Genomic DNA, 23,231 nt, shown 5'->3' on the forward strand with positions numbered 1-23,231 from the left:
GAGAGTGGCCGTCCCAGGGCCACGGCCTGCCCCCCGTCGTGGACGCTCCCTCCTGGCTCTTCTTGCCATCCCTGAACTCTGCCACAGCTCTGGTCTGCGCCCTGGCGATGCCTCCCTCCCTCCGTCCCTCCCTCCCACTCTCCTGCTCCTTCCGCCACCTCTGAGAAGCTTTTCCAAATTTCTCCAGGCAGGAAGGTTTAAGCAAAATTTTTGCTTCCTGCAGTAGAATGAGAACTCAAAGTCAGAATTTATTGACTTAAGGAAAAAATGCAGAAATGCAAAAATTTCTTGCACAAGTGATTTTGTGGCCATGACTCAGCCCTGCTTACAAACCCTCAGGCATTCCGAGGAGCAGTGGAGCCCGGGCCCACTCCACCCAGGCCAGGTCACCGTTCCACTCCCAGAAGAGCCCTGTGGGGTCACCGAGGTATCGGCAGCTGGCTGACTATCCCTCGCCTGCCTTTCCCAAAAGCTTCTCTTGTTGGGGGCTCAGGAATGAACGCTAGGGGTTGGTAGGTGATGGATGACTGGGCCTCCTTCCTGGAATAAGAGAAGTGGACACTGCTTGGTGCAAGCTCGGTGCCCAGCAGTTTTGCCCTCATTGTATCGCAGCCAGAACAGTCTCATCAGGCAGGCACCATACACCTGCACTTTACAGGGAAAGACTTGACTCTCAGAACATAGGCAATGGGCCTAGGGCAGGCAGCCATTAGCAGCAGAGTTGGGATTTTCACCGACCAGCCACCTTGCAGCCAACCATCTTGGGCACTGCATCAAGGTCAAGCGTTTGATCCGGGCATGGCGGCTCACACCTGTAATCCCAGCATTTTGGGAGGCCAAGGTGGATGGATCCCTTGAGCCCAGGAGTTCAACACCAGCCTGGGCAACACAGTGAGATCTCATCTCTACCAAAAAAATTAAAATTAGCCAGGCATGGTAGCGCGTGCCTATAGCCCTAGTTACTCGGAAGGCCAAGGCAGGAGGAGGGCGTGAGCCCAGGGTTTGGAGGCTACAGTGAGCCAAAATCGCAGCATTGCACTCCAGCCTGAGCCACAGAGAAGCACCGCCTCTATTTTAAATAATGGTGATAATAAGGGTCAAGGGTAGAAAGCCCAGCCCTCAGCACACAGAGGAAGTGAGTGGGTGGGCGCCAAAGATGACCGGGGGCCCAGCCTTCACATTATCCACAAACGTCCCCACCCACCTGGCCCCACACAAGGCTGATGACGTCCTTCTCTGGGGAATGCCACCTCCTCTGAGAGACCCTCCCTGATGCCACCCAAGTCAGAGGCCCCCATCACACATGCATCCTTCATAACCTCCCCCACATGGGCTCTTGCCCTGGGGCCCCCAAGTCACCATCTGCTCCTGTCCCAGAGGGCTGTAACCTCACCAGGACATGGACCATGCTTGGTCCCAACCACGGACGTCACCCCTTCCCCTGGCAGAGGATCTGGCCCAGAGCCATAGCTCACTGCTAAATACATGAATCGCTCCAAGAACACCTCCCAAAATGCTCTCTGGGGCAAACACAAATTTGGGCCAAACCCCTGTAGATGTCAACAATCCATGATGTCAACAAAAACTCATGGTTGGTCAGTAGGTTCTGCCTGGTCTTTGTCCCTTCTCTGATCATGCCGAAAACCAGACCCCACAGCAGGGAGGTGAGTGAGAAGACAAAAAAAAAAAAAAAAAAGATTGGAAGTGATCTCAAAATTCAAAGATCAGCACCTGCACTTCAGGAACTCTGTCCCTGATTGCTCCAAACATGCAGTCAGAAGGGGCCGAGCCCACCCACCAAAAACAGTCTACGAGGGGGATAGGCTTCAGCACCATGGAGCCGGCCACAGAAGCCGGCCTCATGCTGGGGTCCTGGCAGGGGCCGTTTCCGGCAGGGGATGCCGCCGGGAGCTTCCTAAAGAGAGAGGTGCCTGGCCTGATTCTCTACGCAGCCTCCCAAGTCCTCCCACCCCAGAGGCCGCAAGTATCTCAAGACCCCAGAATGGGCCAGGCCATCCAGAAGCTGGGATGGAGTCAGAGCCCTGGGATACAAAGATATGAAGGCAAGCAAGGCCCAAGGGGAGGGGCACAGCAGCAAGTCCTCAGAGACGGGGGCAGCGGCGTGCTCTCGGGCCCTAAAGAACAGGGTGACAGAGCCAGCTGAGGAGGGGGCATCTGAGCAGATACTGGCTATCCAGCACCGGGGCAAGACCTCCATATGTGACGTGCTCCCATCTACTACAAGGCCAGGTCAGTGTCCTTTCCCTCCTAGGGAAGAGAAAGACAAAGTTCCATGAGGTCCACAGCTTGCAGGGCCACATGAAGCCAGGAGGCAGCAGAGCAGAGGGGCTGCCTCCATGGAGGGCAGAAGTGTGGTCGGGGGTGAGGGACGCAGGCAGGGGCCCCCTGGGGCAGGCCAGACTGTCTGCTGGAAAGGTGGGGCCCTCCACACGCTGCTCACCGCCCCCGCAGGGCTAGGTGAGCCAGGTTGGCGGCACACAGACCAGGCCGGCCTCGCAAACGGGTCGTGTAGCCTCTCAGAGTCCCTCTCTGTGCTCAGAAGACTAGGACCAGGGCCTGGGGCAGAGGCAGCTCTCTGCAGGGTTCTCCTATAGGACCAGAGAGAGGGGGTGCCTGGTGAGCCAGAGACAAGGCAGTGCATCCCCTAGAAAAACTTGGGGGACCCTATGCAAAGGAGGGCTGAGGGAGACACAACCAGGGCCAAGCCAAGCCAAGCCCTGGCATCCCGCTGGTACCAGGACTGGGGCAGACAGAGGATGGAGCTGCAGCCTCTCGCCCTTGAAACAGCCATGGTGATCCCTTGCCCACAGCTGCCGGGGTGTACAAAGGGAATCATTCACTAGTCTGTCCAGTGTGCCTAGCACAGTCTGGCACACAGGGGGCCTTAGAAAATGTGTCTGCAGAGAAAGAAAGGGCAGAGGGCAGAAGACCAGCCCTGCCTCCCTCCCCGCCAATCCCCTGCCTGCAATTAATCCCTGAAGTCTTCAGCACACAGTGCCCACCAGAGGCCATTTGGAAATGCCATAGGAAGCAGAAACCCTGTGGGGGCTGGAGGGCTGGGGGCAAGGTGCGTCCAGTCCCGACATGCCCCGTGGATGGTCTCCAACCCCCACCTGCCCCAGCTCAGAAGCCAAGGTGGCCAGCACCAACCCCCTTCTGCATGTCCCAGGGGGTGAGGAGGCCAGGCCAGGGAGGGAGCTGGGGGCCGCCTCGGTGGTCTTCTTTGCCTTCCTGAGACAGGAAGGTGGGCCCCAGCTGATCTTCTTTGCCTTCATGGGCCAGGCTGGCTCCCACCCGGGGCCAAGGGACGCTGGGGGAGGTGGGATCCTGGGAGAAACCGCCCGAAAGCTCCCTTCCCGCCCCAGACAAGTTCCAGAAGTTCCCAGGTTTTGGATTTCCCCGTCACTGCCCGGCCCTCTGCTCAGGCAAGATGGAAAGAAATTCTGACTTGATCTTAGAGGTGAGAATTCCAGGCAATAATTCATATCAGGAAACTTGTGAAAAACCAGATGTCAACGAGAAATACTTTCTTTAAAAGTAAAGTGGAGGAGCTGAATGTTCATGAAATACACTGGGCTTTGTTCCACTTTAGCAAACTTTTCAGGAAATGGGAAGAAATTGGAACCACAGAAAATCCCCCTAGAGAAAGAAGGTACATTCTGATTAGGGGACAACAGTGCAGTTTTCCCTGGGACTGGAGAAGCTCGCTCCTGCATCGCTAGACATCCTCCCTGCTCCCTGTACCTTTACCTCCATAAGGAGGGGTCCTGCCAGCCCCAGGGCAGATGAGGGAACCCAGGCCTGGGGGACTGGGGAGCCGGCCCCAGCTCAGAGCTGGGGCAGCCCACTGAACCTGCCCGCCTCCAGGAGCCTGAATTGTCTGGCCACGGTGGCCGCCACACTCCAGCCCAGCAGCTGGACCCTGGCCAGGCGCTGGGTGAACGCAGAGAGCAGCCCAGTGACTCACCTCGGCTCCCAGCCCAGGCTGTGTGGGCGGGAGGGGCTCGGTGGGGCCGGCAGCAAGCCTTCCCAGCCACAGCTCAGCACTGCACCTTTCCAGCCCTCCTCAAAGGGACGTGTTGATGTGAATTGGAAGAAAAGACATTCACGGACACAGAAGGAAAAGCGAGGCCCCACATGTGGACAAAAGCCATTTTTGGGGCTCCCTCCATAGAAGGCCCCCCAAGAACTCAGAAACTGGTGATTCCTCTGAAGCTGGCCCAGAGAGAAGGCTCAGTGCAGGGCTGGCGCGTACATGGATGGATGAGCGAGTGAGCAGTGGGTGATGCTGGGCGCGGGGCTAGTGCGTAGATAGATGGATGAGTGAATGACCAGGTGGGTGATGCTGCAAAGTCATTTCCATCAGAAAGCCCAGGTTTCTCCAATCCTGCTCTCTCCTGGGAAAGCCCTCCCATGGTTCAACCTACCCCAAAGTCATTTGTCTTTGTTGAAAGCTGAGCAAACCCATCTCGTGGGTTTCTTGTTTTGTCTTGTTTTGTTTTGTTTTACTGGGTGAGATGAGGCTGGGATCATCAAGGATACTATTTAAATGCCCTAATTCAATTTGGGAATGGGTGTTTTCTCACCATGGAGTACCCTGGCTCCTGGCTGACCCAGTGGCCCCGCCATGGAGGCATGGGCGTCACCAGGGCCTGGCTGCACAGCCACGACCATGAGTCAGCGGCTGCTAGACTGCTTGCCCAGGACTCCTCTCAGGCAAGAAACAAATCTGTCTGTCTCTCTGGCAGCCAGTTCTCTTCTCTGCAGATATGTGCCATAATCCCCACCCCACGGGGTGGAGATTAATTAGTGCGTTAAAGAGCTTCCCAGGTTACTCATGGAGCCGGCAGTGGGCCAGGGAGCCCAGCTCCTCACTTACCAGCTTTGCAAGGACAGAGGGACTCGACTCTCCCCAGATTCCCCAGCAGGAAACCTAGGCCTCTGAGCTTCAGGATCCATGACCTCCTGCTAGCTCCTCCTTTCAGAAGTCCTTGGATGTTTACTGAGCATCTACTAAGCGCCAGGTGCTTGGGGAGCAACAGGGAATGAAACAGACCAAAGCCCCTGAGCCCCTAGAATCCATACCCTTAGTGGGCTGGAAAAGACCAGAAAGGAGGCCTGGGGAAGACAGGGACACTGGGGCAGGGCAGAGGGGACAGGACTGCGGAGGGATGCATCATTCCCATGGGGTCCATCTGTCCCCCATCTCATCCCTCCAGCCAAGTCCTACCTCGCATGGTGTTTCTGTTTTTTTGTTTTTTGTTTTTGTTTTTGTTTTTGTTTTGAGATGGAGTCTCATTCTGTCACCCAGGCTGGAGTGCAGTGGCGTGATCTCAGCTCACTGCAACCTCCACCTCCCAGGTTCAAACAATTCTCCTGCCTCAGCCTCCCGGATAGCTGGGATTACAGGCGTGTGCCACCACGCCTAGCTAATTTCTTTGTATTTTTAGTAGAGACGGGGTTTCACCATGTTGCCGAGACTAGTCTCGAACTTCCTGACCTCAGGTGATCCATCCGCCTCTGCCTCCCAAAGTGCTGGGATTCCGGGCGTGAGCCACCGCGTCCGGCCTCAGGGCATTATTTCTACATGCTCCTGATTCTCTCTGCCTGCTCTTTCTTCAGGGAACCATGAACTTGGATGCAGAAACAATGGCCTCTTTATTTTCAACCAGCCCCAGCTGAAATTAGGCATTTCCTTCCATTATGAAGTAGGCAACAAGTCACAAATGTATCATCAGTACCTGAGTGTCACCAACAGAAATCACAGCTATCTCCAAGGCCAGATCACAGTTGTTATCGATCTCGAAGTATGGCTTACACTCAGCACAACTTCAAAACTATGGAAATCATCACACCTGCTGCAAGTTCTTATGGAAGTGTTACTGAAGAAATTAGTTTTAATATTTTGATAACTTCATTGCCATGAAATTGGTTTCCTCTGGATCTATACTTTGTTTTATGCTAATTATAAAATCCTCATTCTGAGAAAGTTTCATAAGCTTCTCCAGGATTGGGGTGCGCAGGAGTCTAGGGCACAGAGAGAGCTAAGAGCCCCCGTGCCAGTTTGGGGTCCTCAAAGCCGGAAAACCCTTGGGTGTGTGTCCTTGGTCCACCCAAGGAACCTAACCCACAGCCAGGTACACAGCAGGCGCCTGACATCATAGCTGCTGCAGGACTCAAAGTGGATGCCCAGAAGGCCTATTTGATGGTCAAATGAAAAATCAGAAAATAAACTTGGCTGGGGTTAAGTGGTATTGATGGGAATAAATTGAGAAAAACATAGGGTTTTTATTGAGTGCATTATTTTTACAGAGTGAAAACTGAATTACTTAACTGGTCAATGAGGTAGTCAGTTGGGAAAAGTGCCTAAAAGCAGAGGAGGAAGAGAAATGGGCTTGAACTTGAAGGCAAATGGTTACCCTTAGCAAGCGCGGCCGCGCCAAGCAATGCCTCTGGGAATGGTCTCCTTTTCCACCCTTGGCGCAGCACCAGACCAGCCTATTTCTGACTTCCCAAGGTTGACAGATCTGGATTTCCTGGGCTAAAGAGATACCCGCTCCTTGGGTCACAAGTGGCAGAATTCAGAGGTTATGAGAACAGAACAGAGAAAGGTGACTCCCACGATGCAGTCTTGCCACCGTGTCCCTTCTAGGCGTGGGATTGTCCTAACGCCACGCATGTTTCTCCTCCTGTGGATTTCCTTGGTGTTTGCAATTGTGCTACTGACCGGCAAGTGGGTACAACACAAGGCAGCCACAAGAGTGATTTCTGATGCAGATAAAACCTCAGGTTCGATCAAAAATTTAACATAAGCCGGGCATGGTGGCTCACGCCTATAATCTCAACACTTTTGGAGGCTGAGGCGGGTGGATTGCTCGAGCTTAGGAGTTCAAGACCAGCCTGGGCAATACAGCAAAACCCCCATCTCTACCAAAAAATACAAAAATTAGCCAGGTGTGGTGGCGTGCACCTGTAGTCCCAGCTATTTGGGAGGCTGAGGTGAGAGAATCGCTTAATCGGAGGAGGTTGAGGCTGCAGTGAGCTGTGACCGCATCACTGCACTCCAGCCTAGGCAACAGAGCAAGACCCAGTCTCAAGAAGAAAAGAAATTGACATAGGATTACCATAAGATCTAGCAATCCCACTTCTGGGCATTTACCCAAAAGGACTGAAAGCAGGGACTCGAAAAAATATCTGCACACCCATGTTCACAGCAGCCTAATTCACACTACCCAAAAGGTGGAAACAACCCAAACGCCCATCCACAGATGCATGAAGAAAGGAAATGTGTGGTATCCATACAGTGGAATATTACTCAGCCATCAAAAGGAAGGAAATTCTGGCACCTGCTACAGCCTGGGCGAACCTTCAGGACATCATGCTGAGTGAAATAAATCAGACACAAAATGACAAAATGTGTATGGTTCCACCCATATGAGGCCGTTAGAGCATCAAATTCATAGAGACAGAAAGTAGACTGTGAGTGGCAGGGGGTGGAGAAGGGTGACGGGGGTTAGTGTTTAAGAGGCAGAGTTTCCATTTGGGAAGATGAGAACGTTCTGGAGAAGAATGGTGATCACAGCTGCACAACAATGTGAATGCATTGAATGCCCCCAGAACCATACACTGAAAAAGCATTAAAACAGTGAATTTATGTTACATATATTTTACCACAATTTTAAAACGAGTAATAAAGAAAAAAGCCTTTTTTTTGAGGCAGAGTCTTGCTCTGTCGCCCAGGCCGGAGTGCAGTGGCACAATCTCGGCTCACTGCAATCTCCGTCTCCCTGGTTCAAGCGGTTCTCCTGCCTCAGCCTTCCAAGCAGCTGGGATTACAGGCATGTGCCATCACGCCCGGCTAATTTTGTGTTTTTACAAATTTTCACCATGTTGGCCAGGCTGGTCTCAAACTCCTGACCTTAGGTAATCCACCTGCCTCGGCTTCCCAAAAGTGTTGGGATTACAGGCATGAGCCACCACGCCCAGCCAGAAAAAAGAATTTTAAAAAGAACTCAGGCTCAAGAGTGAAGGAATTCAAACTACATCTCGGATCCTCGCTAGCTGTGTGACTGGGGGCAAGTCCTCCTGCCACACCGAACCTTATTTTCCATTGCTGCAAAATGCATATAATCATGGTATCTACTGTGTAGGTATCTGTTTAGGAGCAAATGAGACAAATGGGCGTGACGTGCCTGACGCAGCATCCGGCACCTAGATAGGGGCTGTGATTATTAACTTTATTATTACTAATCAGCAGTTCCATGTAAATAGTGAGGGATTATTATCATAAGGTAAAAATACATCAGAAGCAGAAGCTGGGAGGTGATCCTAACTGCTGGATCTCCCTGGCTGAGGCCTGGGAGATGCTATCTCTACATCTGATGCTTCAGAAATATGCACGGCGAAGAAGCCTCATAAAGAATTCTTTCTGAATTAAAATTGATCTGAATGGAAGCGGCCACACTCTGCCTGGCTCTTTTCTTTCTCTAATTCGAACTTCATTTATCTGAGCGTCAGGAAATGGTGACTTGCAAGAAATGTGCTCGGTGTGAGTCAAGGCGAGCTCAACATTGCAGGAAATTATCTGCTTTTGCAAGAAAATTACTAAGGAAGGAGAGTGCTGTTATTTTAAGATCTTCGAGCTGGTGTGAGAAGAAACTAATTAAATGATTGTAATTTTCTGTGCAAATACAGTAACTGACTGCTATAGAAATGCAAAATAAGAAAGAGCTTTTCCACCTCAAAAGGACACTGGCGTTTTACCTTTTTTTCCAGTCTTCCAAGGAGAGTCGTCACTCACTCAAGTATCCCATTTTTTAATGACAAATGGAGCTTAATTGGAATAGAGGTGACGAGCACCATAGGCCTTCTGGGAAGCTGTCCCGAGTCATGAGGCTGAATGGAAAAGACATTGCTGCTGCCCTCAGCGGGCTGTATATCAATCAGCAGTGAGCAAGTTGCCTAAGTCTGTGTTTTACAGCCTTGCAGAGCAGGTCAGGGATGGTCTGCGCTTGTGGGAACCTGCTGGGAGCGGGGAGGGTGGTACAGGGCATTCCCCACCCCCACCACTCACTTAGACTTACAGACCCATGTCTGCACTACTTCTACACCCAGAATCCAAGCTCACATCCAGGACGGGGCTTTCTAAGAAAAAGCAGGATGTGAACCAATGCAGAACACATGCCTCACCTTTCCAACGCTACAGATGGAGACCTTGCCCTCCCGGTGGCCAGAGCCAGGGATTTCTGCTCCCTGGACTTCCAAAAGGGGAGGACGTTGGTCAGGAACAGCAGCTGCAGCACAGCTGGGCTTCTCAGATCTTCGGCATCCCTGCAATCTACAGAGCACCCACCCAAACTAGGGACTAAGGAGGGGTGAGGACAAAGTGGGCCATTCGTAAGAACCTATAAATAACTCATCCTTTGGAGTCTGAAAAAAGAAAGACAAGGCGGCCCCAAAAGAGGAGGCAACGTACAAGCTTCCCCTCCGTTTCTTCCTGCACCAGAAAAGGCACAGGGGTTCTCTGCAGCGTCCCACCTGATCTGCCCGTCACTCCAGTCTGCTCTCCCTCGAATCATCTGCACAAGTCTTAGCCTGACTCTGAAAAATCACCATAAAATAAAGTAACGGCTACACCGAGAGGCCCACGCAAGCTCTGGGCTGCCTTCTCATCTGAGGGGCGTGCCGAGGAATGAGGCTAATTTATGACCTCTTTAGAATACTCTCAGGAACCTTCACGCAACTACAAATTAAATCGCCCTTTATTAAAGTAAAAGTGGATTTGTGAAATGTGCTCAGCAACTTTATTAACAGGGCTGTCTCTATGCCTTCGAGCCAGGCTTCTTGATCAACAGACAAGTCTCTCCTCTGCCCATGAGCACTCCAGGCTGCTCCAGCCCCCAGGCCTCTCCTTCAGCCTTAATATTCTCACCATTCCAACCTCCTCCTCAGCCCGGGGCTCTACTCATCCTGCAGAGCAACTCCATCTTCACCTCCTCCAGGAAATCTTCCCAGACTTCCCCAGCACAGATTCACACAGCACCTAGAACGCGCTGGGATGAATTCCTGTCCAGACCAAACATTTCACCTGCGCAGGAGCCAAAAACTTGGCCCCTCACTGCATCCTCAGCACCTAACAGCGCTAGGCACACAGAGAAGCTCGGTAAAGAGCTGAGGCCAACAGCCACTACGAGCCGGGCCTTGAGCTAGTTTCAAGAAGACAGTGAAGATGCAAGTGAGGTCAACACTCTTAGGAAACAAGATGAAGGAGGACATTGGTGGGTCTGCTGGCCAGGCCCCCATCCATGGAGCATGTGGCCCCAGCACTGGCCTGACACACAGGAACCCTTATCCTCATTTGATAAATGAGAAAAAAGGCTCAGAGAGGTTCAGTCCTCATCCAAGCGTGAACAGCAGGCACCGGTGAGACCAGCTGTGCCTGAAGCTCAACTCTCATGGAAATCTGCCTCCTTCGTTACTACTTGAAAGAGGCTGCAGCGAGGTTCTTGGGCTGGGCATTCCAAAGTCTCTTCTACTTCATTCCCGGTCTCCATTCATATAAATAAAATACAAATAAATTAGCAAACGTGTACTAAGCATAAACAACGTCTGGGTTGGTAGTGACCTTGGAGATGGTCTCGTCCTGACGCTTATCTTACAGATGGGGAAACTGAGGCCTGGGGAAGAGTGGCTACATGGGTGGCCAGCATATGGGAAGGGAGGAGTGAGCACCCAGCTGAGCAGGGAGAGAACCCAGGGTTCCCCAGGGAGGAGAGGGAAGGCAGCACTAGTGTGTTGGAGGGCAGGGAAGGGACCCAGGGGTCAGAGCCAGAGGCCATGTGGAGCAGCATGGAGTACACCCCTGGGTCCGGCTGGGATCTGGGCTCACAACCACAACTCTGGACCCCCCAGTCAGCCCCTGGTGGTCCCGCTTCCCACACCAAATCGAAAGTCCCCACAGTGGCCTGGAGCATGCACACGGAGCCTCCTTTTGAACACTTCCAGCGAGGGGGGATTGGGGCCTCCAGAGCAGCACGAGAGCCCATCCACGTTGCTGCCCTGCACGCGGGGCAGCTGAAGACAATCCAGCCTCCCCCAGCTCTGCACTTCCCCACCGTGCACGAGAGGGGTGGACTTCCAGCCCAAAGCCAGTTTCTATCCCATAACCCCTCCTGCTTGCATTCCCCAGGAGTGTCGGCCCCTCAGGCAAGGACCCAGCAAGGCAGGGCACCTTAGGTCAGGTGAACTGATTTCGGGGAGTGGGAGAGTGGGTTTGGGAGATTCTCAGGGGTCCTCAGAAGCAACAGGAACAGACCAGCACTTGAGGGGGTGCACAGAGAGGACAGAACGTGGGGGATCCACAGTCAAGGTCTCATCTGGTGAACTTGGATGAGAATACAAACGAAGGCAGCTCCCCATCCCAGAGTGGCCTGCCCCACCCAGGCCAGGGAAGCGGGTCTATGCAGCTCCCCATCCCAGAGCGGCCCACACCACCCAGGCCACGGAGTGGGTCTGTGCAGGCCAGACCACAGCAAGAGTCTCCCTCCGACCCCAGCCAGGAAACACCATGGGCAGGAGCCCTGCTCAGAGAGCCCCTGCTTCACAGCACAGGCAATGACCATGGGCAGCCCCTCCACCAGGCTCACCTGCCCTCTACACCCCAGAGATCTCTGCTGCTCCCCTCAGCCACACCTCCCCAGCCTTGTCAGTCGTCCTCATCCTCCTCCACCTGTAGCCCATGTGACCCCTCCCCAGGTGAACTGAGCTTCCTCTGCCCCACTTGCCCTCCCTGCATCTGTGCCTCCACACCGGCCTCACCTCACTCCTCCTGAATTGCATTCCTGGGGCTCTCTGCCCCCACCCCACTTTGGACCACAAGCACTTCAAGAGAAGGAGCCCATCCCACTGGCTCCAGGCCCTTCTTCTGCACCACAGGGCTGACACCCGAAACACGATGACCAAACTAGGGCCCAAGTCGAGAGAGAGCACGGCTCCCCATCCTCCTGGCTCACAGAAGAATCAGAAGGACGGGGACTTCCGCAACGTGCACCCAGCAGACCCCATGGGTAAGCACCCAGGAAACAAGGCCTGCCGGCTGCTTCTCACCTTCGCCCTAAAAGCAGCTGATTTGGAGGCAAATGTGAGACCACGTGGAGGGTTCTGGGCACAACACCCTCCCCTTCCTGCTGGGAGCTCTCAACCCATGCTCTGAATGTCGAGTGACTGGGGCGAGGGCAGAAGCCGTGGGTCACCTTGCGAGCCTGTGATTTGCACGCTGAGACTTCCCTAGACTCAGCCCGCCCTCTGCATGTCCCCATGTGCTGCCGCCTCTCTCCACACAGAGTCCCTGGCTCCCTCGTGGTTCTTCATCCAGCTGCCAGGCCCAGGGTCCCGGACAGGCTTGCCCCGCCAGCAGCCAGCTCCTGACAGCAAGTATGACAGGCACTCAGCCCTGGTCACCACATCCCTTGACCTCTGCCTGCTTCTGTCTCTCTGCAGGTGGCCGCTGGACACCCTTGGTGATGAGCTGTCACGACAGAGATGCACTTCCTCTGGACGGAGGCCCAGCACTCACAGGCTGACCAGCCACAGCTCAGCCACCGGGGGCCACACCTCGGGCTCCAATCCAGCCCCCACCCCAAATGCTGGGAGGCCCACACCGTGGGGGCCTAGAATTCCAGGGTAACACACGACAAGTTCAGCAGACTTAAATGCGAAACCCTGAGCTTGGAGCCAGCAAGCCGTCCTCTAAGGTGAACTGGAGTTGACATCACAAAACCACAAGCATCGGACACAAGGCTACAAGTCAGCTTTGTCGTGGATTTGAACCCGTTCATTTAAGAACTCGCATGGTCTCTGCACTCTGGAGGCTGGCCTGGAGCCTAGAAGCCCAGCAACACCCAGGACAGAGAGGCCTGCAGAGCCAGGGCAGCCACATCCTGTGCGTCCAGCCACGCACCTCTCTCCAGCCCACTCTCCTCTTCCTCAGCCCCCTCCACAGCCCTGGTCCAAGCCTCCCCCTGGCAGCAGCTCCTCCCTGAGCCTCTGTCCAGATGTCTCACCCTGCAGCCCTCACCAGCCCCATCCCCCACACTGCCTCCAGGGCTGTTTCTTGATATCATTTGCTGAGCTCCTGCTGTGGGCCAGGCTCTGATCTGAGCATTTTACATGGAAGATCTCACTTCACCTGCACCACAAACCTATGAGCCTTTACTTCTCCCATTTTCAAGATATGGCCACTGAAGTCCAGAGAATTTAGTCCATTTTCCCTGGATCCCAGAGCCAGAGAGCGGCAGGGCCAGGATACAGACCCGGGCAGGCTGCCTCTGAAGCTCAATTGCAATGTCCACCACTCCTCACTGCCACACTGACTCTTCAGCCTCACATCTGGGGTCCATCGGGAGCTGACTTTTTAATCTATTTTTTCCAAACTTCTTTTCTCTGGTTTGTCTCCATGCACAATGCATTCACTCTCACTTTATATAACACACATATACCTTCAAAATTCCTACACCCCAGTCCTTGCTCAAGTTGGAATGTTGTTTTCTGGAATGTTCTCCATCTCCTATACACTCCACCTAGTCATTCTTTAGGCCAGCCTTGATGCCACCTCTTCCATGCAGTCTTCCCTGATTTCCCCATCAGCATTATCAGGGGAGGGTGACACTCGCCCCCTCATATCCTAGCTGTTCATGTCCATCTGCTGTCTCCCACTAGACTACTCTGAGATCCACTACTAAAGTGAGGAGATGCAAAGGGAGCTGAGACCCCTTCCCTGCTATCAGGGTCTGAACTGTGTCACCCCACTAAAATCCATACATTGAAGTCCTTAGCACTTCAAAATGTGACTGTATTTGGAAGCAGGGCCTTTAAAGAGGTAACTAAGTTAAAACGAGGTGGTTAGAATAGGCCCTGATCCAGTATGACTGGTGCTCTTACAAGAAATGGAGATGAGGACACAGGCACACACAGACGGAAGACCACATGGAGACATGGGAGCAGGTGGTGTCTGCGAGCCCAGGAGAGGGGCCGCAGAAGGAAACAACCTGGACGATAACTTGATCTGTGACTTCCAGCCTCCAGGACTGCAAGAAAATACATTTCTGTTGCTTCAGCCACATAGTCTGTGGCGCTTTGCCCTGGCAGCCCTAGAAAGAGAATTCACCTGCCCTCCAGGAACTCGGCACCTGTCAGATGTCATGACGGAATTCTCATGCGAACTTGGGGAGAGGCCATGGGTGCTATAGTAGAAGAAGCTGCCACAGACCATTAGTTCTTGACCTCTTAACTCAGAGAAACAAGTTTCAGAAGCTCTTCTGATGTGTAGCTCTAGCTCTCTAGGTATAAAATATACACAAATATCGGGTTCATCAAGATTGCAGAACAGAGAGTGTGGGTAATCTGCTCAGAATCACCTCTGCATTCAACTGCCTTGGATACCACTAACCATGTAGGCGCAGCACAGAGCAGATTTGGAAAATGGGCAGAGGGAGCGGAGGGAGAGGGAAGGGGGAGGGGAGGAGAGGGAGAGGGAAGGGGGGAGGGGAGGGGAAGGGAGAGGAGGGGAGGGAGGTGCTGACCTTCTCGGGGAACAATGACAGGGGTGAACAAACTGGACCAGGCTGCAGGAAGCTCACGTTCAAGTCAAATGATACATTCAGCTTCAAAGTTGAGGATCAAGTGCCTTGTGGGAAGGAGCCCAGGTGAGCTGTGCTTAAAATAAGTACAATAAGCCCACGATTTCCCAGAAACATTAAGAACAGGACGGGGCACAGCACATTCCCCATAGGGATAACATGAAACCGCAACCCCAGAGGCTGAGAGCCACACTCTGTAATATTTATCCACCTTCAAACAGCACCGCTGCCTCCAAGGGCAGCTTCGGAGACGCAAAACCCGGAGCTGTGTGTGCACAGCCCACTCTAGATCCATAAAAACGCAATACCTCTTGGTTTCAATGAAACATTAATTTCACACATAACAATTTGTTTCTACAGCTAAACGTCAGACAGGGAGGCGGTGTTTGAACTTCCAAGCAAGTCCCCTTCTCTGTCTCCATGGGAGCAGGCAGAACCAAGCCATTGGAAGGAAAACCCACATAATGTTAAACGGAGCTGTAGCAATGGGGGCTTAAATCCTGAGACTGCTTCTTGTGGGATGCCCTCAAAAGCCATGTTTTAAAGTCCATCCCCCTCATCAAATGCTCCTTTTAATTTTGAAGAACACCTGATATGGTAAAGTAAACACGCTCTCTGTTCATGTTGACCACATCTGCAGAGGGCGGCGAGCAAGTTAAAGGAAATAAAACGTTAGGAAGACTGCTCAGCAAACCAGCCGTGTGAGTTTCTGTCTGGTTGTAGCTTTCAAAGATGATGCTTTCAAGCAGACGTGAAACCCACTGCCAAATCCTGGCTAAAATCTTTAGTCCTGTGGTTGCAAGATGAGACTAGAGGGAACAGAGTACATTTCTAAGACACGGCGTGTGCTGAGAAAACAATACTACACACGCAACAAGCACTAAGGCAATGATTTTTTCTTTTAAAGCAGTTTTACTTAGTTAGCTCAAGGTAACAGCCTTCTTGCCTCTTCTGAGTTTTCTCAGGCAAGGTGAAACTCCTGCAGCCTTGCCTGCTCCCCGAGGTGCAGGATGATCAGGTCTTTCCTGACTGCCCAGTCCGGAGAATGGGTGTGTGGGAGAGGCAGGAGTGGAAGGTGTTGAAGCCCAATGCCTGGTCCAGCATCTGACCCCATGGACACCCACACCTACTACTCACAATGAGGGTGTCCTGGCTTCTACTCCCCGAGTGTTTGCTAAGTGTCAGGCTGTGCCCGGTGTGCCACACCTCGCCCCTGCCCCTTGCCTCATGCTGACCAGAGGACATCTATCCCTTAAAGCTCCTCTCTGGTTCCTTGGACTTGCTGTCCTCACTAAAGAGAAGCCAACATTGGCCCCCACTCACAACCCTCCCTGCCAAGACACACACACACACACACCTGCCAGCAGTGAGGATGAAAGCCCACCCAGTCACAGAGGAGTCACCCAACCCAGCTGCGGCCCTCAAGGAGCAAAGCCACATGGGCTCCTCTGACAACCCCCCACCCCCAGTGCCCCATCCCTGCTGGCCCAAGCTCCCTCCTCAACTCTCTCCCAGGAAGCTGCCCTGTACCCAGACTGTGAGGTCAGGACAGGGGCAGGCTGGGTGTCAGCCTATCCCAAAGACAGCTAGCCTTCCCCCTTCCCACGGGGCTCCTCCACCCCCTCCCCAGGAAGCTAAATGACAAAGGGGCAGGAGCAAGCTTCAGGGTCAACCACCTCGGCAGATGGGGTAGGGGATTAGAGCTTTCTGGCCCTGCAGGATTTGCTTTTTGTGTTTATTTGGTCCTTTGAGCTCTCAGTTTCTGGGTTACCTTTCCACCTGAGTTAGAGCTTATGGTACAGCAGACACCGTTTGTTCACAAGTACCTGGCATCAGACCCCTCTCTCAAGGTGCAGATGGAGAGAACACTCCCAGGGCTCTTCTAGGGAGGTGGCACCTGCCACCTCTGCAAGGTACCCCAGCCGGCACCCTGACTGCCCCCTGCTGGCCCACTGCACCCAGGGAGCCAGCTCTCCCCTCGAAGGGCTGCTAGTCAGGCTGGAGATGCCACGAATGACCCAAGACCAGACACTTGGCACCTGTACCTTGATAGATGCTGGCTGGTTGGGGAGCTGGGCTCTAGGCTGACTAAATTCATTCAGTGCTGCCCCTACCCCTGCACCGACATATTCATCTGCCCACCTCATCCCTCCTCTAGCACAAATCACAGCTGCCTGGGAGTAGCCCAGCGAAGCTGGACAGAGGAGATGGGCACAAGTGACCGCCCAGATTATGCCCTTTCCTGGCTCCAGAGGCCAGTGCTCCCCACCCATGCCACTGCCAGTGCATATAGGAACCCTGGCCCTTTTGGAAGCGAGAAGAGGTCTCCTAGGGGACCCCAGGAGACAGCAAGTCACAGAAATGAGGGGAAGCTTCCATCTCCCCTCCCCATACAAATGTACCCTCCTCTGGGGATTCATGGCTGCCACCTCCCTACCCCAATCCTTCTCTGGAACCTGCAAAACTAAAGTCCCACCAGGGGCTGCCCCAGGGTGACTTCAGAGTGGCCCTTGGCCCTTTTGCGGGGGGTAGGGGGAAGTGGGGAGTGAGACTGAGGCAGCCCCCAGGGGAATAATCTAAAGGGACCCTCTGCCTCCTGCACGCACCACCAAAGGCCAGAGGAGGCACGATCTGGGAAGGGTGGGAGCCCCAGGCTGTGGGTGGAGGAACAGGAGGTCCCCAACAGAGGTGGCAAACTTCCAGCTGGAGCAAAGCCAGAGTAGCCGGGAAGGTGGGGGGAGGGCAGGGAGTTTGCCGTGCCAGCGCCACACAGGTCCCCAGCACAGTGTGGGGATGAACCCAAGGGGGTACGCGGGTCCCAGTGCATCCAGGCGGGGCGACCGGCAGCAGGAGCTCAAGACAGCCGCGGGTCGCACTAGAGTACCCCGGGGAGAGGGGTAACCCAGAAATCCCAGAGTCCCAGAATAGGATTCGAGCTGACCGGGGAAGTGCCGGAGCCTGCAGAGGCACCACGCGGAGTCCCTGGTAGACCAGGGAGGGAAGGGTCCCGGAGCCCAAAGTCCCAGAACGCGACTCTCAGCTGGTGGAGTCTGGGGGCAAGGGAGGCAGCGCTGAGCTGGGGTGACTGTCAAGGACCTGCAAGCTCCCGAAGCCTCTGGGGACCTCCTCCGTAACCCAAGACCTGGAGGGCAGTGTGGGAGTATCGGAGGTGGCCCAGGATCCTGAAATCTGTGGGAATGTCCCCTGCGGTGAGACAAGCGTACGAATCTGAGGACCTCTCCCCAAGTAACCAGTGACCAGAGGCCAGTAGGGGCGCGGCCGAGGTGGCCCAAGTGCCCAAGTCGCCAAGAACGCCCCTGATGACAGTGGGGATCTGGGGTGGGGGCCGTGGCGGTCCCGCCGGGGTGTCCCGCGGTGTCCCGGGTAGGGGCCGCGGCGAGCGCGTGGAGGTCACTTACGCTGCTGTTCTCGCCCGTCCAGTGCACCATCGCCTGGTTGTGCGTCGCGTCCCCCTTGAGCACGAACGACGTGCTGATGAGCGAGACCTGCGCCCGCGAAGCCACTCCGGCCAGCGGCGCCGCCCGCTCCCAGCGCCGGTAGCCCGCGGCGGGGGCGCCGTCCTCGCCGGGACCCGGAACGGGACCGGGACTCAGACCCGGGGCGCCTGGCTCCGTGCCGCGCGCCTGTCGGTCCTCGCCACCACTGGGCTCCGCTCGCCCCGCGGGAGGGCTCCGCGGCACCCGGGTCAGTTGGGCGTGAGGACCCAGGCGCCCGGGCTCGGGGGAGCGCCCCGCCGCCCCGCAGGCGCCCAGCAGCAGCAGCAGCAGCAGCAGCAGGAACGGCCGCGAGCGCGGCGAGCGCGGCGGCGGCGGAGCCCCGGGGCTCGGGGCTCGGGCGGTGGGGCCGGGGCCCTTCGGGGCGCGCGAGGGCCCCCGGTGCGCCATGGTCGCCAGGGGCGGCAGCGGAGCCGGTGGCGGGGCGGCGCGGACGAGGGGACCGCGGCCGGGAGAGCAGGAGGGCGCTGGGGAGCGCGAGCGAGAGCGCGGAGAAAGGAGCCGGCGAGGGGAGGGAGCGGCGGGAGGAGGGGACTCGGCGGCCCCGGCGCCACCCGCGACGCCGAGCGCGCACCGCCACCTGCCGGCCGGCCCGCCGCCCAGACACTCGTGGGAAGCCCGGGGTACCGGAGCGCGGCCCCACCTCCAGACCAGAATCCCCTTCCCAGCTCGGTGGTTCCTCCCGTCCTCCTTCCCGTCCTCCCTCCTTCTCTCCAGGTCCAACCACGGTTCTGGGGCTCTGGGCTCCCGCTGGGAACAGCCAGGTCCCCGTCCGGGAGCTGACAGCCTGAGGGAGACAGACCAACCCAAGAGGACACATTTATAGGCAAAAGAACTCTGAGCTAGTACCAGGGCTCCCGGCGCAGATTATAAAGGGTTCTCCTCAAGCGGCCTCTGAAGAGGTGGCAGTGGAGAGGGGCTGAGGTCCATGAAGGTCCCTGGGGAGACCTGCTAGGCGGCCGGAGCGGGGTGATGGGGGCAGTACAGAGGCCCCTAAGGTGTCCTCAGCAGAACTGCCCCAAGGACAGCCAGGCCTCTGGCTCAGACATCGGGACGTGCAGTGGCTTCATCTCCCAACCCAGGGGCCACGAGGGAGCTACCCTGAACAGGACAAGCCCCTGCGTGGGGAGGCGTGGGGAGTGGGCAGGGGGCAAGGTCCTAGGGACCTGGCAGGCGCAGTGAGGAATGTGGAAACTGAGGCTCGGAGCACAGCAAGTCCCCACCCAAGGTCCCGTGGCCACTTTAGTTCAGTAGCGATAAAAATGACTTCACAGAGCACCCACCCTGAGTGTCAGATGGGCCTCCAGGAACAAGCACGGCAGGCGCTTCCCGAGGCAAGGCCAAGGTCAGAGCCTCTGCCAGGCCAGGGCCACCCTGCCCCTGGCCTTCCCCCAGAGGCCCCATGCCAGATAGGAGCCCTTGGGCCGGGGTCCCAGTCATACCCCACCTCCCAGCTGGGTCCCTTGGCTCCAGAGAGAGCCTACTGGGGCAGAGGGGCAAGGCCTCGAACATTTGGGAAAGATGGAGAATTGGGGGTTCCCTCTGGCTCCCAGAGAATTGGAGCACCCAGCTCCCTCCCCAGGAAATCATATCCAAAGCACTGGGCACAGGCTACCTGCGTTCACGCTGTGCCCAGCACTGGGAGTTGGGGAGGAGGAGGTCTGGCCAGATGCCTAAGAAGGCCCCACACTCTGAATGTACCCTCCCCTCTCACCCCACCATGTAAATCCTGAACCTGTCAGGTTCAGACCCAATGGGAAGAGGGAAGCGAGGACTCTGCAGCTGTGGGAACATCTGGTCTCACACAGGAAGCAGAGAAGAACAGAGTGGGGTCAGTGAAGGGTGGAGGGGAGGGGAGATGAGGAAAAGTGGGGGACCAAAAGAGGGCTGCAGACCGTGGCTGGCAGGAGAGCACTGCACATGGAGTCAGAGACGAGATGGTTCAGTTCCACCCCAGTTTAGACAGGAACCACCATGGGACCTTCCCCAAACTCCCAAGCCTCCGTTTTGCCAACTGTAAAGGAAGAGGCTGCACAGTCTCTGGGGTCTCTCTCAGTGTTAACTGGTTTTGTTTTGTTTTAAATAAAGAAGGCCTCCAAGTACTATCCTCAAGAAACTTGGCTGGGTGCAGTGGCTCACACTTGTAATCCCAACACTGTGGGGGGCCAAGCTGGGAGGAATGCTTGAGGCCAGGAGTCAGAGACCAGCCTGGGCAATGTAGTGAGACCCCATCTCTATAAAAAAAAAATTAAAATATTAACTGGGTGTGGTCCAAACTACTTGGGAAGCTGAGGTTAAAGGATCGCTTTAGCCCAGGAGGTCAAGGCTGCGGTGAGCCGAGATCATACCGCAGCACTCCAGTGTGGGAGAAGGAAAGAAAGAAGGAAGGAAGGAGAGGGAGGTAGGGAGGGAGGGAGAGAAGGAAAGAAAGGAAGGACAGGAAGGAAGTAAGAAAGAAAGGAAGGAAGGGGAGAAAGACAGAAAAGAGAAAAGAGAGAGAAAGAAAGAGAAAGAAAGCAAGAAAGAAAGAGAGGAAGGAAGGGAAGGAGGGAGGGAAAGGAAGGAAAGGAAGGAAGTGAGAAGGAAAGAAAGGAAGGGAGAAAGAAAGGAAGGAAGGGGAGAAAGAAAAGAGAGAAAGAAAGGAAGAAAAAGAAAGCGAGAAAGAAAGAAAGAGAAAGCGAGAAAGAAAGAAAGAAAGAGAAAGAGAGAGAGAAGGGAAGGAAGGGAGGGAGGGAGGGAGAAACTTGACAGTGTTAGTTATTAAGCACTCACCATGTGCTGGGCACTTTCCCCGGGGCTTGAGAGGACAATGGGCACTCTGCTCTGGGGGCTGCTGTTGCAGGCCATCATATCTCATTCTCACGACCAGGCTGGAGCAGGTGTCACTGTCCCCATTTTACAGAGGAGGAAACAGACCCAGAGACATTCCTTGACTACACAAGGTCACCTGGGCAGTGTGTGTCAGAGGCCAGACTCCAACCCAGGTGTTCTAACCCTGAGGTGGCACTCTTTACACCACCTCAAGTTGCTTGTCATCTGCGCATTTGCCATGGTGCATTTGTCATCTGTGTGTTCCGGGCTCTCAGGCACCTTACATCTATGGGGCTCAGACTCGGGCTGCCTAGCCAGGCAGGGCAGCAAAATGAGCTCACCACCACCATCCTTCAACTCAAGGGAGGCTCAGTCACTGAGTGACTTGGTCAGTCACGTTAAGTCCCCAACAAATTGGGGAGAGGGTCCTGAGCTGGAATGCAGTTGGCTTGACACCTAGCTACTGATCTTTCCAGAACTATCACTGCCTCTGCCCTAATGAGGCTGCAAGACATTGGAAAGAGCAAGGCTGATTCTCCTCTTCTGCGGATCTGAGCTCAGAGCCACTTTGACTGCCCCAGACCACTCAGTCCCCACCTGCTGGACACGCAGATACAGTGGTGAGGGAGACAGACAAGGTTCCCACGCTCACAAGGAGCCTCTGTCCTAGTGGGGAAAACTAACTTCAGCTAGAACTAAGTGCCCAGGAGAGAACAGTGCGGCCATCCGAGAAGAGGTAGGGGTGCTCAGGGGTCAGGGAAGCCCTGCTCTCTTAGGAAGTGACATTGAGCTGAGGATCGAGGACCCACCCAGGCATCGCAGGAAGAGCCAGGATGGCGACCCCAGTGCTGGAGCTGGTGTGTTCAGGGAGGAGCAGGCGCAGGGCTTCATTTGTACTCACAGTCGGATGGAAAGTCGCTGGGGTGCTTTAAGCAGTGGGCTGAGGTTATGAGCATGTTTACAGCCATCATTCTGGCCACGGTGAGGACAGGCATACGAAGCCACTTAGGAGGCTACTCCTCCCAGGTCCAGAGAGAGGCCATGGTGGCTAGGAGCTGGCAGGCAGCAGAGGAGAGAATGGAGGGAAACCTGCAGGGACCCATCTGCCACTCCCAGGTGCCTCCTACCTGCCTTGCACTCACCCTCCTTAGTGAGCCACATCAGGGACTCAGGGACTCAGGGGCTCCGGTGCCGGGGAAAGACGTGGGGGAGTGTAGACAGCAAAGGAGAGCTGGTTTACCCCTCCCGACATGCCCTGATGGAAGAAGAGCACACGGGACGTCTTCAGAAGCCACAGTGTTAGTGTCAGCAGTACTCACTGAGGAAGCTAAAGGCTCAGAAGGCATGGGGGCATGAGTGGCTAATGCAGGCGCTGTTTGTGAGGATCCCACAGGCGCTGCAAGACTGACAGGGCCACGTGCAGATACTTGGGCTCAGCATCCAACACTCAGGTGCATCAGGTCAATAGTAAACGCTGTCCAGGGCTAAGAAACCTAACAATTGTTCACAACGCGAGGACCCTCAGCACGCCCCGCCTTGCTCTCTCATCTCCTTCCCTTCTCCCAGCTCCAGGCTGGGCACTGGGCTCTAGCCTGAATCATACCTGATGCCTGCTCTTGGAGACTTCACAACCTGATGGGGGAGGCACACAGGTGAACAGAGAGTGACATTAGGGAAACAGGTGCTCCCACAGAGGTGCCTGGAGCTAAGGGAAGGGAGAGCTGCTGTCTGGGGCTGAGGGAGGAAGGCTGCCCGGAGGACACCCTTCAACTATCCTGCCAGGTAATACAGACAGCAATGATCATAAATGCTACTGAACACCCACCATGGGCTAGGCACTGTTCTGGAAGGAAGGACTCACTGAACTTCACAACACCTATATAAAGTAGGTATTATTTTCCCCAAGTTAAAGATGGAGAAGGTGAAGGCACAAAGGGATTGAATAAATTACCTCGAGGATTCAAAGCTCCCTCTCCCATGTGCTGGCTGTGAGGCCCTTCAGCTTTACCCTCACCTCTCTCTTTCTCAAATTGCCTACCTGAGAAATGGGACCAGCACCATCTACCTTAATGAGAACTGATTCGACATGCTGAGTCCTGGGCCCTACCCAGACCAGAAACTCTGGGGTAGGGCCCAGGCATCTGTTTTAACCTGCGCTGCTGTGCTTCTGGCACACCCCCAAGTTTGAGAAGCACAGTGCTAACCCTGTGGCTCCAGACCCAGGCTGCTCATCAGAATCATGTGAGGA

The 23,231-nt window shown here is 55.1% G+C and overlaps 1 protein-coding gene across 4 annotated transcripts in view; it reads right to left on the reverse strand.

The window, feature by feature from the left end:
• SORCS2 (sortilin related VPS10 domain containing receptor 2) overlaps positions 1–18,623 on the reverse strand; it is a 548,409-nt gene extending 529,786 nt beyond the window's left edge. For all 4 annotated transcript variants that reach the window (XM_054485673.2, XM_054485672.2, XM_063663495.1 and 1 more), the window contains exon 1: positions 18,077–18,623. In XM_054485673.2, the coding sequence (XP_054341648.1) occupies positions 18,077–18,562 (486 nt within the window). In that variant the 5' untranslated portion in view covers positions 18,563–18,623. The remainder of the gene's footprint in view (positions 1–18,076) is intronic.
• Positions 18,624–23,231: the final 4,608 nt, after the last annotated feature.

The sequence above is a fragment of the Pongo pygmaeus genome, chromosome 3, assembly GCF_028885625.2.
Source record: "Pongo pygmaeus isolate AG05252 chromosome 3, NHGRI_mPonPyg2-v2.0_pri, whole genome shotgun sequence".
NCBI classification, from domain to species: Eukaryota; Metazoa; Chordata; class Mammalia; order Primates; family Hominidae; genus Pongo; species Pongo pygmaeus.